This window comes from Orcinus orca, chromosome 2 (genome assembly GCF_937001465.1).
Source record: "Orcinus orca chromosome 2, mOrcOrc1.1, whole genome shotgun sequence".
Classification (NCBI taxonomy): domain Eukaryota; kingdom Metazoa; phylum Chordata; class Mammalia; order Artiodactyla; family Delphinidae; genus Orcinus; species Orcinus orca.
In genome coordinates this window covers 107,801,166-107,819,536 of record NC_064560.1, presented here as the reverse complement: position 1 = coordinate 107,819,536, position 18,371 = coordinate 107,801,166, and the positions used below count along the sequence as shown (strand labels likewise).

General features: G+C 37.8%; 1 protein-coding gene across 8 annotated transcripts in view; it reads left to right on the top strand.

The window, feature by feature from the left end:
* Positions 1-18,371, top strand: part of AP4E1 (adaptor related protein complex 4 subunit epsilon 1) — a 94,792-nt gene that overhangs the window by 53,218 nt on the left and 23,203 nt on the right. For 6 of the 8 annotated variants that reach the window (XM_049706037.1, XM_049706038.1, XM_049706039.1 and 3 more), the window contains 5 exons: positions 355-613; positions 10,146-10,703; positions 11,833-12,023; positions 13,768-13,925; positions 14,958-15,100. In XM_049706037.1, the coding sequence (XP_049561994.1) occupies positions 355-613; positions 10,146-10,703; positions 11,833-12,023; positions 13,768-13,925; positions 14,958-15,100 (1,309 nt within the window). Of the gene's footprint in view, positions 1-354; positions 614-10,145; positions 10,704-11,832; positions 12,024-13,767; positions 13,926-14,957; positions 18,306-18,371 lie in introns of those variants that run through there. The other 2 variants (XM_049706040.1, XM_049706043.1) reach the window with 2 other exon arrangements.

Sequence of the window (18,371 nt, the reverse complement as noted above, 5' to 3'; positions counted from 1 at the left end):
TAACCCATCAGAATTAAAGGTATTTTTGAAAAGTCAATAGGTGAAAGGAACTGATTTACAGTAGTTCTATTTTTGGACATCTTATTCAAGGAATTAAATGAAAATTAAATAATCTGAAATTTTTAACTAAGTCTAGAGTTCTGTTGCCTTAAATCTTTTGGCTGGAGAGTTAGGGGAGGTTGGCTATAACTAAAATAAAATCTAAAGATCTAGGTTTTATTTCTGGCACGTAGAATATAATATGAAAGCTATTTCTAAAAGGTCATGACAATGATGTGTTTTTAAAAACGCCTCAAGAAGGTAAGTATTTAGCAATTATTTAAATTGACTTGATTTCATTATCAATATCCTTAGGACAAATAGCTTGAAGCTGGAAGGTATAAAGAAATTGTGGGGGAAAGAGGGCTATCTTCCCAAGAAGGAAAGCAAAACTGGTGATGAAACAGAAGCTCTGCCAGTCCCTCAAGAGAATATAATAATGGAGAATGTAGATCAAATTATAACAAAAAACGATCAATCTCAAGCCCTTACCCAATCTAAAGAAGAGAAAGAAAAGCAGCTGCTGGCATCATCATTATTTGTTGGGCTAGGATCAGAAAGTACAATCAATTTGGTAAGTAGTCAGTTATATTCCTTTGAGAATCTGTGTTCCCTGTTTTGAACAAAAAAAGTGGCCCTACAAAATCTCGTGACTGTTATCTATACACATGGTAGGAATGGCTTCCCCAGCTCCAGAGCCACCAGTGACATACCTTTTATATTCCTGAAAGAGAAAATCTAATTGGCTCAGCTTCAGTCAGGTATTCTCTTTAGTCCAGTCAGCTGGGGCAAGAGTCCGGGTCCAAATTAAGTTAAAAATATGACCATGTGTATTCTCACCCCCATTGGTGGAGAGGACAGGTCTCAGTGGAAAGGGGACTTGATGGAAATATTACCAATAGTAATAGTTCAACAATATTGATATGTCTATGGAAAAAGTACTTCTTAAAATGGTACTTTTAATAGTGAAAAAGAGGAATCAATTTTGATATCCTAACAGGAGAATTGGTACATAAATTATATTAGCTCTGATTATTACTTCGTCATTAAAAATGATAAATATTGCATTGTAAAATTAATACTTATTAAGCAAAAAAAGCAGAATATGAAGTTTTACTTATACCTTGCTTAAAACTGTTAAGTAAAAGTATATTGAGGTTGAAAGGAATTATACAAAAATGAAAATTATATTCAGACATTATGATTATTATTTTCAAAACTTTTTATGCTGATATATTATTCTCTTAGTAAAAAAATAAAAAACTGGAGTGAAGGACAAGTGCTATTTTTGAGTATCTGAGAATTCCACATGTAATTTCCTGTTTGGTGGGCAGATGATCCCACCTAGTGCAAAACTGTGATTAGAGCTATATTTTCTTCAGTTTTACATCATCATAATTCTTTCATCCTCCATTTCCCTTGGTGGAATTTCCCTTCATCTCTGTCAACACTAGGCCAGTCTCTAGGCTACACTCTTTGCCTGTATCTCTTTCTTTTCCAGACCCCACTTTTTTCACTTGATATTCATTTCTGAGAAAAAGCAAATTCAGCCTAAAAGTATTAATAAGTATCTTAATGCTGTTTCAGTCAGCATTTGTAGTTCAGCAGCAGAGTGACTGATTTTGGGTCTTTGAGCTGTTCCAGCAGGCCGTGCTGAGGGTACCAGAGAATGATCTGGCACTGATAGGGCAAGTTCTCAGTGGTCAGAGTGCATCAAGTTCAGAGTGCATCCAGGCTTATGGAGCCCTGATTTGTGAACCTCATTGCTGGTGTTGAAGGATTCCTGCCTTCTCAACGAAGTGCATAGCTTTCACTTAGAGTATTTCCCGGGACAACATTCAGGGTGATAAATTAATTACCAGACTTTTTTCTGGTGGGCTTGAAATCAGAAATGTAATTAGGATGTTTTTCTATTTAAGTTAGGTTAAATCCTTTTTGGGTTACCCCTTTACATTTTTCTTGTCTCCTCAGCTATAACTAGAATAGTTGAAAAAAAAAAAAAGAGGTTATTTCCCTGTTTTATGGGGCCATGAATTCTGTGAGGAGCTATAACTCAGATGGCACCTTGCAGAAAGGAGGGGAAGCAAATAATTACATAAAATTAGCATGTATTCTCTTACCCCTCATCCCCAACTTTTCCTCTCTCACTCGGGCAAAGCAGACAGGATTGGCACTGGATATGCTTCATCTGTAAGTCCTTCTGCATGGCTGCTTTTCTCTAGCAATCCTATTCTCTTCTGACTTTCCTAGTGTTTAAAGTTCTCAGTTACATAGATCTAGGCTGTATTGAGTGTTTCATTTTAACTAGCTTTTAGGTCTGTGGTCCATTTTCAGTTAATTTTTTTACATAGTTCACTGTAGGGGTTAAGGTTTTTTTTTTTCTCTTCCCATCTTAGCGTTTTATTTAACCGTCATTTAAAAAAGTATTTTCTCTGGGCTGTGAACCTGAGGTTGACTGTTTCTTTTTTTTTTTTTTTTTTAACATCTTTATTGGAGTATAATTGCTTTACAATGGTGTGTTAGTTTCTGCTTTATAACAAAGTGAATCAGTTATACATATATATATGTTCCCATATCTCTTCCCTCTTGCGTCTCCCACCCTCCCTATCCCACCCCTCTAGGTGGTCACAAAGCACCGAGCTGATCTCCCTGTGCTATGCGGCTGCTTTCCACTAGCTGTCTGTTTTACGTTTGGTAGTGTATATATGACCATGCCACTCTCTCACTTTGTCACAGCTTACCCTTCCCCCTCCCCATATCCTCAAGTCCATCCTCTAGTAGGTCTGTGTCTGTATTCCCGTCTTACCCTTAGGTTCTTCATGACATTTTTTTTCTTAGATTCCATATATATGTGTTAGCATATGGTATTTGTCTTTCTCTTTCTGACTTACCTCACTCTGTATAACAGACTCTAGGTCCATCCACCTCACTACAGATAATTCAATTTCGTTTCTTTTTATGGCTAAGTAATATTCCATTGTATCTATGTGCCACATCTTCTTTATCCATTCGTCCGATGATGGACACTTAGGTTGCTTCCATCTCCTGGCTATTGTAAATAGAGCTGCAGTGAACATTTTGGTACATGACTCTTTTTGAAAGATGGTTTTCTCAGGGTATATGCCCAGTAGTGGGATTGCTCGGTCATATGGTAGTTCTATTTGTAGTTTTTTAAGGAACCTCCAAACTGTTCTCCATAATGGCTGTACCAATTCACATTCCCACCAGCAATGCAAGAGGGTTCCCTTTTCTCCACACCCTCTCCAGCATTTATTGTTTGTAGATTTTTTGATGATGGCCATTTTGACTGGTGTGAGATGATATCTCATTGTAGTGTTGATTTGCATTTCTCTAATGATTAATGATGTTGAGCATTCTTTCATGTGTTTGTTGGCAATCTGTATATCTTCTTTTTTTTTTTTTTTTTTTTTTTTGCGGTACGCGGGCCTCTCACTGCTGTGGCCTCTCCCGTTGTGGAGCACAGGCTCCGGACGCGCAGGCTCAGCGGCCATGGCTCACAGGCTCAGCCGCTCTGCGGCATGTGGGATCTTCCCGGACTGGGGCACGAACCCGTGTCCCCTGCATTGGCAGGCGGACTTGTATATCTTCTTTGGAGAAATGTCTATTTAGGTCTTTGCCCATTTTTGGATTGGGTTGTTTGTTTTTTTGTTATTGAGCTGCATGAGCTGCTTGCAAATTTTGGAGATTAATCCTTTGTCAGTTGCTTCGTTTGCAAATATTTTCTCCCATTCTGAGGGTTGTCTTTTGGTCTTGTTTATGGTTTCCTTTGCTGTGCAAAAGCTTTTAAGTTTCATTAGGTCCCATTTGTTTATTTTTGTTTTTACTTCCATTTCTCTAGGAGGTGGGTCAAAAAGGATCTTGCTGTGATTTATGTCATAGAGTGTTCTGCCTATGTTTTCCTCTAAGAGTTTGATAGTTTCTGGCCTTACATTTAGGTCTTTAATCCATTTTGAGCTTATTTTGTGTATGGTGTTAGGGAGTGTTCTAATCTCATACTATTACATGTACCTGTCCAGTTTTCCCAGCACCACTTGAAGAGGCTGCCCTTTCTCCACTGTACATTCCTGCCTCCTTTATCAAAGATAAGGTGACCATATGTGTGTGGGTTTATCTCTGGGCTTTCTATCCTGTTCCATGATCTGTATTTCTGTTTTTGTGCCAGTTCCATACTGTCTTGATTACTGTAGGTTTGTAGTATAGTCTGAAGTCAGGGAGCCTGATTCCTCCAGCTCCGTTTTTCATTCTCAAGATTGCTTTGGCTATTCAGGATCTTTTGTGTTTCCATACAAACTGAAATTTTTTGTTCTAGTTCTGTGAAAAATGCCAATGGTAGTTTGATAAGGATTGCATTGAATCTGTAGATTGCTTTGGGTAGTACAGTCATTTTCACAATGTTGATTCTTCTAATCCAAGAACATGATATATCTCTCCATCTATTTGTATCATCTTTAATTTCTTTCATCAGTGTCTTATAATTTTCTGCATACAGGTCTTTTGTCTCCTTAGGTAGGTTTATTCCTAGATATTTTATTCTTTTTGTTGCAATGGTAAATGGGAGTGTTTTCTTAATTTCACTTTCAGATTTTTCATCATTAGTGTATAGGAATGCAAGAGATTTCTGTGCATTAATTTTGTATACTGCTACTTTACTGCTACAAATTCATTGATTATTTCTAGTAGTTTTCTGGTAGCATCTTCAGGATTCTCTATTATAGTATCATGTCATCTGCATACAGTGACAGCTTTATTTCTTCTTTTCCGATTTGGATTCCTTTTATTTCCTTTTCTTCTCTGATTGCTGTGGCTAAAACTTCCAAAACTATGTTGAATAAGAGTGGTGAGAGTGGGCAACCTTGTCTTGTTCCTGATCTTAGTGGGAATTTTTTCAGTTTTTCACCATTGAGGATGATGTTGGCTGTGGGTTTGTCATATATGGCCTTTATTATGTGGAGGAAAGTTCCCTCTATGCCTACTTTCTACAGGGTTTTTATCATAAATGGGTGTTGAATTTTGTTGAAAGCTTTCTCTGCATCTATTGAGATGATCATATGGTTTTTCTCCTTCAATTTGTTAATATGGTGTATCACATTGATTGATTTGTGTATATTGAAGAATCCTTGCTTTCCTGAAATAAGCCCCACTTGATCGTGGTGTATGATCCTTTTAATGTGCTGTTGGATTCTGTTTGCTAGTATTTTGTTGAGCATTTTTGCATCTATGTTCATCAGTGATATTGGCCTGTAGTTTTCTTTCTTTGTGACATCTTTGTCTGGTTTTGGAATCAGGGTGATGGTGGCCTTGTAGAATGAGTTTGGGAGTGTTCCTCCCTCTGCTATATTTTGGAAGAGTTTTAGAAGGATAGGTGTTAGCTCTTCTCTAAATATTTGATAGAATTAGCCTGTGAAGCCATCTGGTCCTGGGCTTTTGTTTGTTGGAAGATTTTTACTCACAGTTTCAATTTCATTACTTGTGATTGGTCTGTTCATATTTTCTATTTCTTCGTGATTCAGTCTTGGCAGGTTGTGCTTTTCTAAGAATTTGTCCATTTCTTCCAGGTTGTCCATTTTATTGGCATAGAGTTGCTTGTAGTAATCTCTCATGATCCTTTGTATTTCTGCAGTGTCAGTTGTTACTTCTCCTTTTTCATTTCTAATTCTATTGATTTGAGTCTTCTCCCTTTTTTTCTTGATGAGTCTGGCTAATGGTTTATCAATTTTGTTTATCTTCTCAAAGAACCAGCTTTTAGTTTTATTGATCTTTGCTATTGTTTCCTTCATTTCTGCTTCATTTATTTTTGATCTGATCATTATGATTTCCTTCCCTCTGCTAACTTTGGGGTTTTTTTGTTCTTCTTTCTCTGATTGCTTTAGGTGCAAGGTTAGGTTGTTTATTCGAGATGTTTTCTGTTTCTTAAGGTAGGATTGTATTGCTATAAACTTCCCTCTTAGAACTGCTTTTGCTGCATCCCATAGGTTTTGGGTCGTCGTGTCTCCATTGTCATTTGTTTCTAGGTATTTTTTAATTTCCTCCTTGATTTCTTCAGTGATCACTTCGTTATTAAGTAGTGTATTGTTTAGCCTCCATGTGTTTGTAATTTTTACAGATCTTTTCCTGTAATTGATATCTAGTCTCATAGCATTGTGGTCAGAAAAGATACCTGATACAATTTCAATTTTCTTAAATTTACCAAGGCTTGATTTGTGATCCAGGATATGATCTATCCTGGAGAATGTTCCATGAGCACTTGAGAAAAATGTGTATTCTGTGATTTTGGATGGAATGTCCTATAAATATCAATTAAGTCCATCTTGTTTAATGTATCATTTAAAGCTTGTGTTTCCTTATTTATTTTCATTTTGGATGATCTGTCCATTGGTGAAAGTGGGGTGTTGAAGTCCCCTACTATGAATGTGTTACTGTTGATTTCCCCTTTAATGGCTGTTAGTATTTGCCTTATGTATTAAGGTGCTCCTATGTTGGGTGCATAAATATTTACAATTGTTATTTCTTCTTGGATTGATCCCTTGATCATTATGTAGTGTCCTTCTTTTTCTCTTGTAATAGTCTTTGCTTTAAAGTCTATTTTGTCTGATATGAGAGTTGCTGCTCCAGCTTTCTTTTGATTTCCATTTGCATGGAATATCTTTTTCCATCCCCTCACTTTCAGTCTGTATGTGCCCCTAGGTCTGAAGTGGGTCTCTTGTAGACAGCATATATATGGGTCTTGGTTTTGTATCTCTTCAGCCAGTCTGCATCTTTTGGTGGGAGTATTTAGTCCATTTACATTTAAGGTAATTATCAACATCAATATGTATGTTCCTATTCCCATTTTCTTAATTGTTTTGGGTTTGTTATTGTAGGTCTTTTCTTTTTCTTGTGTTTCTTGCCTAGAGAAGTTCCTTTAGCATTTGTTGTAAAGCTGGTTTGGTGGTGCTGAACTCTCTCAGCTTTTGCTTGTCTGTAAAGGTTTTAATTTCTCCATCAAATCTGAATGAGATCCTTGCTGGGTAGAATAATCTTGGTTGTAGGTTTTTCTCCTTCATCACTTTGAATATGTCTTGCCACTCCCTTCTGGCTTGCAGAGTTTCTGCTGAAAGATCAGCTGTTAACCTTATGGGGATTCCCTTGTGTGTTATTTGTTGTTTTTCCCTTGCTGCTTTTAATATGTTTTCTTTGTATTTAATTTTTGACAGTTTGATTAATATGTGTCTTGGCGTGTTTCTCCTTGGATTTATCCTGTATGGGACTCTCTGTGCTTCCTGGACTTGATTAACTATTTCCTTTCCCATATTAGGGAAGTTTTCAGCTATAATCTCTTCAAATATTTTCTCAGTCCCTTTCTTTTTCTCTTCTTCTTCTGGGACCCCTATAATTTGAATGTTGGTGCGTGTAATGTTGTCCCAGAGGTCTCTGAGACTGTCCTCAGTTCTTTTCATTCTTTTTTCTTTATTCTGCTCTGCAGTAGTTATTTCCACTATTTTATCTTCCAGGTCACTTATCCGTTCTTCTGCCTCAGTTATTCTGCTATTGATCCCTTCTAGAGTATTTTTAATTTCATTTATTGTGTTGTTCATTGTTGCTTGTTTCCTGTTTAGTTCTTCTAGGTCTTTGTTAAATGTTTCTTGCATTTTCTCTCTTCTATTTACAAGATTTTGGATCATCTTTACTATCATTACTCTGAATTCTTTTTCAGGTAGACTGCCTTTTTCCTCTTCATTTGTTAGGTCTGGTGGGTTTTTACCTTGTTCCTTCATCTGCTGTGTGTTTTTCTGTCTTCTCCTTTTGCTTATCTTACTGTGTTTGGGGTCTCCTTTTTGCAGGCTGCAGGTTCGTAGTTCCTGTGGTTTTTGGTGTCTGTCCCCAGTGGCTAAAGTTGGTTCAGTGGGTTGTGTAGGCTTCCTGGTGGAGGGGACTAGTGCCTGTGTTCTGGTGGATGAGGCTGGATCTTGTCTTTCTGGTGGGCAGGTCCATGTCTGGTGGTGTGTTTTGGGGTGTCTGTGGCCTTATTATGATTTTAGGCAGCCTCTCTGCTAATAGGTGGGGTTGTGTTCCTGTCTTGCTAGATGTTTGGCATAGGGTGTCCAGCACTGTAGCTTGCTGGTCGATGAGTGAAGCTGGGTGTTGGTGTTGAGATGGAGATCTCTGGGAGATTTTGCCGTTTGATATTACGTGGAGCTGGGAGGTCTCTTGTGGATCAGTGTCCTGAAGTTGGCTCTCGCACCTCAGAGGCACAGCAGTGACTCCTGGCTGCAGCACCAAGAGCCTTTCATCCACATGGCCGGCCCGCTGTCCCCATGACTGTTGCGGCTTTGGCCACTGGGGCCCCTCCAGAGCCGGTAGCCTCAGTGAGGCCGCCCTCCCCTCTCACTCCGGGGCAGTTCCGTGACGGCGGAGGGAAGAGACCCCGAGCTGGGAGTTCCAGCTCTGCGGAAACCGACTGTTTCTTTTCTTTAAGTAATTTAACAAAGATGTCTGTCTGGTGTCTTCTGGCTTGTGTTAATTCTAACTAACAGCAGATTAGACAGTGCAGAAGAAAAGATCGGGGACTTCCCTGGTGGTCCAGTGGTTAAGACTCCACACTCTCAATGCAGGGGGCCCGGGTTTGATCCCTGGTCAGGGAACTAGGTCCTACATCCTACAACTAAAGATTCCGTGTGCCACAACTAAAGATCCTGCATGCTGCAACTAAAAGATCCCACATGCTGCAACGAAGATCCCGTGTGCCACAGCTAAGATGCAGCACATCCAAATAAATAAATAAATAAATATTTTAAAAAGTAAAGATAATACACTTGAAGACAAAGTAATAGAAACTATCCAAAATCAAACACAGAGAGAAAGAAAAGACAAAACAAAAAACAACCCAGAGCATCAGTGACCTGAGGAACAATATTGAGCTGTCTAATGTACATCTAATTCGAGTCCCATGGCTACTGGAAATGGAAGTCCTCCTCCCCCCGAAACGCCCAACTTTTAAAATTAATTAATTAATTAATTAATTATGGCTGCAATGGGTCTTTTCTAGTTGTGGCGTGTGGGCTCTCTAGTTGCATTATACAGGCTGTAGAGCACATGGGCTCAGTAGTTGTGGCACATGGGCTTAGTTGCGGTATGTGGGATCTTAGTTCCCCAACCAGGGATCAAACCTGGAGTGTGGAGTCTTAACCACTGGACTTCCAGGGAAGTCCCCCAACTTGTTTTCATTTTTATGTTAATATAATGTTAGTTCTTGTTTTTTGGCTTCTGAATTGAAAGGTAAGAGACAAACTTAGCTGCTGAGACTTGGAAGAGAGCTAGAATTCTGGTTAACTAGAATCGTGTGAAAGATGGCCACTCAGTGTTAAAGCCTCCAGGAGGATGAACTTAAAGTAGACCCAGTCTGCTGCACTGATTCTACACAGAACTTTGTGAGGCAAGGGGGCACTTGAGCCATCACTCTTCTTAGATGGATTCACAGACATTTCCTTGGGAGGCTTAGCGCAAGCATCACAAGTTTGCTGTTCCCATCTCCGGAGTCTGTACCAAACATCCCTAGTTACTTTTAGAATTCTTTCCTGCCGTGTGTTCCAGTAAGCCACACTAGCTGATTCTTGAGGTGAAGTCAGTTTTTCTTCCCTGTTTATCGACTCACAGGTCATGAAAACAGGATTATTATAGATTACTGAACCAAAGTTTGACCCATCCCTGTATTTGAGGGTATCTTAGCTTCTACAGGACAACTCTGGAAACTCAAAAAATGGCTAGCTTTCTCACTGTTTTTAATTTGTGCAGTTCTGTACTCTAGTTTTCTTAAGTCTAACAGGTTTTTAGAATTGTTCATGATTGACTTTTTGACATTATTTCTTTTTCTGATTTTATGTGTTTCTAGTGAGAAATAGATTTAGCTTACTAGTTCAAAGTTATGTAGCTGTCAGAATTTTAGGGCTTAACATTTTATTCATCTCTGAATTTTTGTTAATCTATGCTTTATAGGTAGAACCTTAGCAAGTTAGTACATTGCTCATTTGAAATTATAAAAAAATAGTTTAAAACTCATGACTTAGTAGAATGGTTTCTTTTTCTATTATTATGTTTTATCTTTGCAGCTAGGAAAAGCAGATACCCTTTCTCACAAGTTCAGAAGGAAATCAAAAGTCAAGGAAACCAAAAGCGGGCAAACAACCACTGCTCAAAATATGACCTGTTCTTCCTTTAGTTCTTCATCAAATGTGGCTTATGAAGAAGACTATTATTTGGATCATTTGCAGGATAGAGGAGACAAAGAAGTAAAGAAATTTTCTCTTAATTCAGAACTTTTAGATTCTGAGTCACTCACAGAACTGCCCTTGGTTGAGAAAATCTCAAATTGCAGGCTGTCTACACCCTCTTTGTTTGCTGATAACAACATGGAAGTTTTTCACCCTCCTCAGTCCACTGCAGCCTCAGTTGCCAATGAAATCTCTTTAGCTGTTTCTTTGTTGGAAGAAACTACTGAACACATGCATTCAGATCTTATCGAGGTCTGTAATAATGAAACCATATCAGTGTCTTCTTACAAAATTTGGAAAGATGAGTGTTTGTTGATGGTCTGGTCAGTTTTTAATAAGAGTGCTTCAGAACTGAAAAGTGCTAACTTAGAAATTGCTCCTGCAGAAAATTTCAAGGTAAGACAATGAATTACTTAATGTTTCTTAGTGTAAGAAACATTACTTAGTGTTTCTGCTGTTGACTCATCTGATGGCTTGTAAATTTCTCCCACACCCTTTTTTCCTCTTTAGCAAAAACAGTGAAAGGTGTGACAGATTGTTTTATTATTTTAAGTAGGAAAAATTTATTCAAAAGAGACAAGGAAACATAATAAAGATGTATTGGGGAAGACAGAGAAAACTGACCCAATTTATTCTATGAGCTAGAATATATTGAATGGGATACTACCTGGGCCTGACCTGGGCAGAAGTTCCTGACTGTAGATGTGCATTAGAATCACCTGTGGAACTTAAAAACACAAAACAAAACCCAATTCAGTTGTCTGAGCTTTACCACCAGAGCTTGAGTAAGGGTGGAGAATGAGAGGGAAAGATTTTTTTTTTTTTGCACTCTTCTAGCTTTAAAAATTTGGTGCTAGGGACTTCCCTGGTGGTCAAGTGGTAAAGAATCCACCTTCCAATGTAGGGACACAGGTTCGATCCCTGGTCAGGGAACTAAGATCCCACATGCCCCAGGGCAACTAAACCTGCGCACCACAACTACTGAGCTCATGTGCCTCAACAAGAGCCCGCATGCAGCGAACTATAGAGCCCGCACGCCCTGGAGCCTGTGCACCATAGCTAGAGAGAAGCCCACGCACCACAGCGAAGAGCCTGCGTGCCGCAGTGAAAGATCCCGCATGCCTTAACGATCCCACATACCTCAATGAAGATCCTGCATGCCACAGCTAAGACCTGATGCAGCCAAAAAAAAAATAAATTAATTAAAAAAAAAAACTGGTACTAGCTAGTATTGAGAGACACATGACTAGAGTTTAATCTGTTTTTTGTTGTTGTTAAACCATACAGACATTTTCATTGTAATACCATTTGTTACATAATTCTGACCTATGTATTATTATTTCTTAATTGTCTGTGCTAGTGAATTTTTCTCAGGTGAAGTTGTCAGTTATCTTCATGGTGTGGCTTGTTATTAACATCTCACAATTGTATGCTTTTGTACCACTTCAATTAAATAGAAAATAGTTATTCATATGATAGCCTGTATTGATCCCTTCTTCAATACTTACATTACTTTTATTTACAGATCACTGAGCAACCTGGATGCTGCTTGCCTGTAATAGAAGCAGAAAGCACCAAAAACTTTCAATACAGTGTGCAGATGGAAAAACCTTTTACAGAAGGGAATCTTTCTGGTTTTATAAATTATCAAGTGATGGATACTCATTCTGTTCAGCTCGAATTTTCAGTAAACTTATCACTATTAGATTTCATTAGGTAAATATTTTTTAGAATATCAATTCAAGTTATTCCTTCATTCAGCAAATATTTATTAGGCCTCTTCTCTGGACAGAGCACTGTACTAGGTGCTAGGGAGCGTAACAACTCAAAACTACATATACCTCTGCGTTTAGGGAGTGTTCAGTCTAGGGAGGAGACATCGAACAATCACATAAATGCATGTATAATTGTGAATTGTGCTATGAACAGGAAGTAAATGATATGATGGGCCATTATAGTGTGGGACCTGATATAGGTTCGAGTTGGCTGGTGATCTTGCAGAACTTCCGAGAGAAAGTAATATTAAAGTAATGTTTAAACTGAAATAATTTCAAAGATTCTGCCTGACTTTTTAAAAAGCTTTTAAAGTTTTTTTCATTTGTGTTTCATTTATTTGATTAATTCTTTCGTAAAGTCTGTTCATTAAAGTTTTAGAGATCTGCAAGAAAATGGCTCAACAAAGTTACTAAACTTTTATTAGACATACAGTATTTAGTATTTTACTAGCATTGTGCAGTTACCCAAATAATTGAAAACAACCTTTTAACCCTTCTGCTCTTATTTAGTATTATGAATATATTATACTGTATTCAAACATTTTTAAAAATGAAGCCTGCCTGAACCAAGAATGCAGAATACCAATGAATATCTGTAAAAAATTTTTTTAACCTTCACACATCTACCTGTGTTAGACTACTGTAATTTTTGCCCATTCTTTAAAGTCTTTTAGTAAGAACATGTTTATAAATCTGTCAGAGTATTTATTTATACCTGTGGTGCTGAAAAGATAGAATCTAGCCTTCAAAAAACTTACATTGGGCTTCCCTGGTGGCGCAGTGGTTGAGAGTCCGCCTGCCAATGCAGGGGACACGGGTTCGTGCCCCGGTCCGGGAAGATCCCACATGCCGCGGAGCGGCTGGGCCCGTGAGCCATGGCCGCTGAGCCTGCACATCCGGTGCCTGTGCTCCGCAACGGGAGAGGTCACAGCACTGAGAGGCCCACGTACCGCAAAAAAAAAAAAAAAAAAAAAACTTACATTCTGTGACTATGAAGGTATGTCCCATGGTGAGCATTAGTAACCTGAAGAAGCACAGTATGACACAGACGGTTCTTCTGTGCTTATTAATAAAATCCTCTGTATCTTAAAAAAATATTTTTCCTAATTATAAATTCAATACATAGTTATAAAGATTTAAATGCTGTAGAAAAATGTAAGTAGAATATAAAAATTTCCTGTAATTCCTCTCAGAGATACCCCATTGTTAACTATTTGATCTTCAATCACCTGAACCATTTAAAAAATACATTTATTAAGATCCTTTCTCTTGGTCCAGTTTGCTTAAGGTGCTAACTCTTTGTATTCTTACTCTTGTACATGACTTTGATAGAGTATCTCATCCCCAAATCTAAAGTATGCATGAAAGAAAAGTTTTATATTTGAATGATTAATGAAATTACGTGGTGAAATTTTACTGTAATGACTAATACTCAGAAAAAGAGAGAACTGGGTGATTTATTGAAAAGACATTTGTTCTTTAATAACATTTGCTTTCAGATTTTCTTCAGGTTGGAGGATAATGGTAAGTATTCTAATCATATTTGGTTTAAAAAACATAGATTTTGTGGGATTTAGATTTACAGTGATTTTTTTTATTCCCATGAGTCATTTGAAATGTATTTGTCTGTTTAGAATCGTTTCATTCTTAATGGACATAAATCTAATTTTAAAAATTATTTTCAGGCCATTAAAAATCTCGACTGAAGACTTTGGTAAACTCTGGTTATCCTTCGCAAATGATGTGAAACAAAATGTGAAGATGTCAGAATCACAAGCTGCTCTGCCTTCTACCTTAAAGGCCCTGCAACAGGAACTAAGACTTCATGTTGTTGACATTATAGGTTTGTAGTGTTCTAAAAAGGCAATCTTGTGTTTATAGGGGCTTTCTTACAATCAGATAGCAAATCAACTCTTAGAAGTGTCAGATTTCTTAGAGCTGTATTTCATGTTATGAGTATCTTTCAGATAAGTGTGTTGTTCAGACTTTATTAAAGAATTTTTCTGTGTGGTAAAATATACATAATGAAATTTACCATTTTAACCATTTTTAAATGTACAGATTAGTGGCATTAAATACATTCATGTTGTGCAGCCATTGCCACCATCATCTCCAGAACTTTTTCCTCTTTCCTAACCAAAACTGTACCCATTAAACACTAACTCCCCATTGCCCCTCCCTCTCCAGCCCTTCGCAACCACCATTGTATTTTCTGTCTCTATGAATTTGACTACTCTAGTTACCTCATCTAAGCAGAATCATACAATATTTGTCCTTTTGTGACTGGCTTATTTCACTTATCATAATGTCTTCAAGGTTCATCTATATTATGTGTCAAAATTTCCTTCCTTTTTAAGCCTGAATATTGTTCCATTTTACGAATATACCACATTTGTTTATCCATTAATCTTTTGACGGACACTGGGGTTGCTTCCACCTTTTGGCTATTGTGAATAACGCTGCTTTGAACATGGGTGTACAAATAAATCTGTGTTTGAGTCCCTGCTTTCAGTTCTTTTGGTTAGATACCCAGAAGTAGAATTGCTGAGTCATATGGTAATTCTATATTTAATTTTTGGAGAAACTGTTGTGTTGTTTTCCACAGCAACTGCACCATTTACATTCAGCAATGCACAGGGGTTGCAGTTACTTCACATCCTCACCAACATTTATTTATTTATTTATTTATTTTGATAATCACCATCTTAATGGATATGAACTAGTATCTCACTTTAGTTTTGATTTGCATTTCCTTAATGATCAGTGATGTTGAATATCTTTTCATGTGCTTATTGGCCATTTGTATATCTTCTTTGTAGAAATGTCTGTTGAAGTCTTTTTGTATTAAAGAATTTCTCACTTTGTTTTGCTGTAGGCAATGAAGGGCTGTTGGCCTGTCAGCTGCTCCCATCCATCCCCTGCTTGCTGCATTTCCGAGTTCATGGTGACATGTTAGCCCTGTGGTTCAGATCCTCCTGCTCTACTCTTCCTGATTATTTACTGTATCAGTGTCAAAAGGTGATGGAAGGATCCTAGCAGAAGCTCTGCTTATATTTTACTCCCTCAAAATAAATTGTTTACATAGATAAACTTATTTACCAAAGTAAAAAGGACTCATGGTACTTCTAATGAAAATGGGGATTATTATAAGTGTGGTTTTATGTGTTTTCTTTATGATTCCTGATCAAGAAAGATCCCCAAGAAACTGTACCCCTAACCTTTTACTCAGGATTGTACAGTATGTTTGGGTCCTAAAACAGTGACCTAAGCTAATGTTATAAACTGCTAATGATTTATATATCACTTAGTGTAGAGGGACTGAAAATATTTATTTTGTTATAAATAATTTTATAGCAGATTTACTCTAGTGCTGCCTGATGTATAGTAAATCCAAGTCTCAGTTCTCTGCATTAGTGGAGGGGAGACATGGACTTAATAATCCCAAATCGAATTCAGATTTGGCTTTGGAATGCAATGTATGCTATTTGGTAGGCAAGTCATTACTTTCAATAATGTTTTGCTTAGATCAGTATTGAACTAAGTTGACACAGCACACACTAATAGTTCAGGCGATCCATGAGCATGTTGGATATTGGGGGGATCCAATCTGTGGTACAGTTTTTTTTTTTTTTTTTCTTTTTTTTTGTGGTACGCGGGCCTCTCACCGTTGTGGCCTCTCCCGTTGCGGAGCACAGGCTCCGGACACGCAGGCTCAGCGGCTATGGCTCACGGGCCCAGCCGCTCCGCGGCATGTGGGATCTTCTCAGACCGGGGCACGAACCCATGTCCCCTGCATCAGCAGGCGAACTCTCAACCACTGCGCCACCAGGGAAGCCCGGTACAGTTTTTATTATAGGTAACTTGTTACACATAATTGCAGACAGTTAGGCTATAAAATTTGTTTTCCACTTGCATTTATTTTTAAAATTCAAAATGAATCACTGTATTCTTGTTTTACAAACTCAGAGCCATTTACAAAATATTGTATAGAAACAAAACCTGTAAGAGCACACAGTACTAAAGCAAACAGGTATAAAAGGACTTTTCAGTTATGGCAAATATCTTAGTTTCCACTTGAGTTTTTTTTTTTTGGCAAATTAAAATTTGTGATTAGAGTATAAATGGCAAAACCATCTTTCCTGGGCTTTGAATCCACTAGTACTCAATGGATACAACCAGAAGAGTGACTGTCTAAGTATACCATACAGGTTCTTCAGTAAAATATATGATTTTTATGTTATAGTTGTGCCTATATATATGGCCTTTGTCAGAAAAGAGGTTAAGCCTAATATGAATGATAGACCAGAATCTTGAGATTATACATTAATGTTAAAAACTGAAATAGTATTTTATAAAACCTTATGGTGCTGTGGAAAATATTTATTATTTCACTTTTTCTGATACTTCACCATGGAAACTATTCAGGTAATATAGTTTTAAGGCATTGCAGTTAATACTCTGGTTAATTGGTACTGTTTATCACCTGGGTGTGGAATTGTGGTTTTAGGTTATCTCATTATTAATCATAGCTGATAAAGATGCTGAGGAGATTCCCCAAAGCTGATAGAGTTCATTAGTCATTTGTGTTTAGCATATCTCTCCCTAAAAACAAAAGCAGCATTAAAAAAAATTAATTTATAAGTTACTCATAAAAAAAATAACACGTTAATTTCATGCTTTTGAAAAACATACAGTGAAACCTTGCTGCAAGAGCAATGAGAAGTGGCTAGAATTTCCTGAGTAGGTTTCTTCTTTTGAATAGAAGATCAGATTCATCCTCAAGCTCCCAGCAGTGTCATGATGAAGGGAATGTGAATGATGGGGGAGTGGTGGACACTGGTGGCTAGACTCATCAGCTTTCTCTTTATTCCTGCGTCTGTCAGCAGCACCCTCCCACCCTACCTGGTTCTGCTGATGCTCTGACAAAGAGATAGGAAGTGCCCTCTCACTTTGCAAAGGAATGTAGAGTGTGGCAAAAGAGGTGCTTCTGGTTTTTGTGTCCCTGCTTCCATGTGTTTGCATGGTCACCAAGGCTGGGTGTGGAGCAGTGGATGTAAGGTGCCCAGCAAGCAGATGGACAGCTAGCTGGGAGAGATTACAGTGAGCTACTGTGCCGCTTTGTTACAGGGTGTTCATGGGTGACAGTAGCAGTTGTCATGAGAGACATGCTTGGCCTACAGCTCTGTCTAATGGTGGGAAATGTGTAATGGTAGGTTAGGGCTGGGAGCATGATTTGGGGTCTGCCAAGGGGAACATGGTGTCACTTTTGTTCTTTCTAAACCCACTACATAGAAAGTAGGGTAACAGTTTCTACTGAAATGTTTAGTAGAATGTTTACATTTTTATATTTTTATGGTTTTTAAAAACAAACAGTAATAGGAAAGAGTAGATTTTAAAGAACTTTAGAGCAGTATATATTCTACCTAAACTAATTAATGTTTTAAGTTCTAGATCAGGCATCACCAACCTTTTTTGCATTGTAGGAGATGTGGTTATGAAGTAGGAAGAACAATTTTTGTGGGCAGATCGTCTCTTTACCTTCTAGTCATAATTTAGTCAAGTAAAGGGGCCACATCTGGAGTGAGAGCTATTGTGGGGCAGACTCAGCTGTGTGAGTTCTGTGCTGGGCATCTTTGCTGAGAATGCAGGTGGCAGCAAGTGTGAATCTGGGGAGAATGAAGGGAAGACAGGAAAGCCTTAAGAGCAGGTGGAGCAAGAAGGATCAGGCTCCCACCAGAATAGTCCCTGTGGAGTCAGGCAGATTAGTCTCAGGAGAATGTGGGCCCCCGAGTAAGGGTCCTTCTGAAAAAACTGCAGATGGAGGCCGAGCAGTTACCAAGTGCTAATGTGCCAAGCATGCCAAGCGCCACAGACGCTCTGCAGAGGAGCATTATTCAAGACAATATTCTGTCATCTACCAAAACAATTGTGGTGAAAATGCAGTATTTTATTTGTTCCTTTATTTTAGTTCATGTCATGAATATTTTAAAATATTGAGGTTTTTTTTTTTTAATGGATAAATGTGGTCTTTGTCTCATGATTTTGAGTCACTAAAAGTGCACTGAACCGATTCACATGTCTTTTAAGGTGTTTGTTTTCAAAATTTAGGAGGGAAAAATGCAAGTGAATAACAACTTACCAGGCATTAATTACCTTATTTTGGAGTTGAATTCTGTAATATGAAAAAAATCATTTAAATGTAATAAATATTAAGTGATCTATATTGTTCTTTGGTCTATATATATGCTTTATCATCTAAATAGCTGAATAAAAGTAATACTATTCAGTA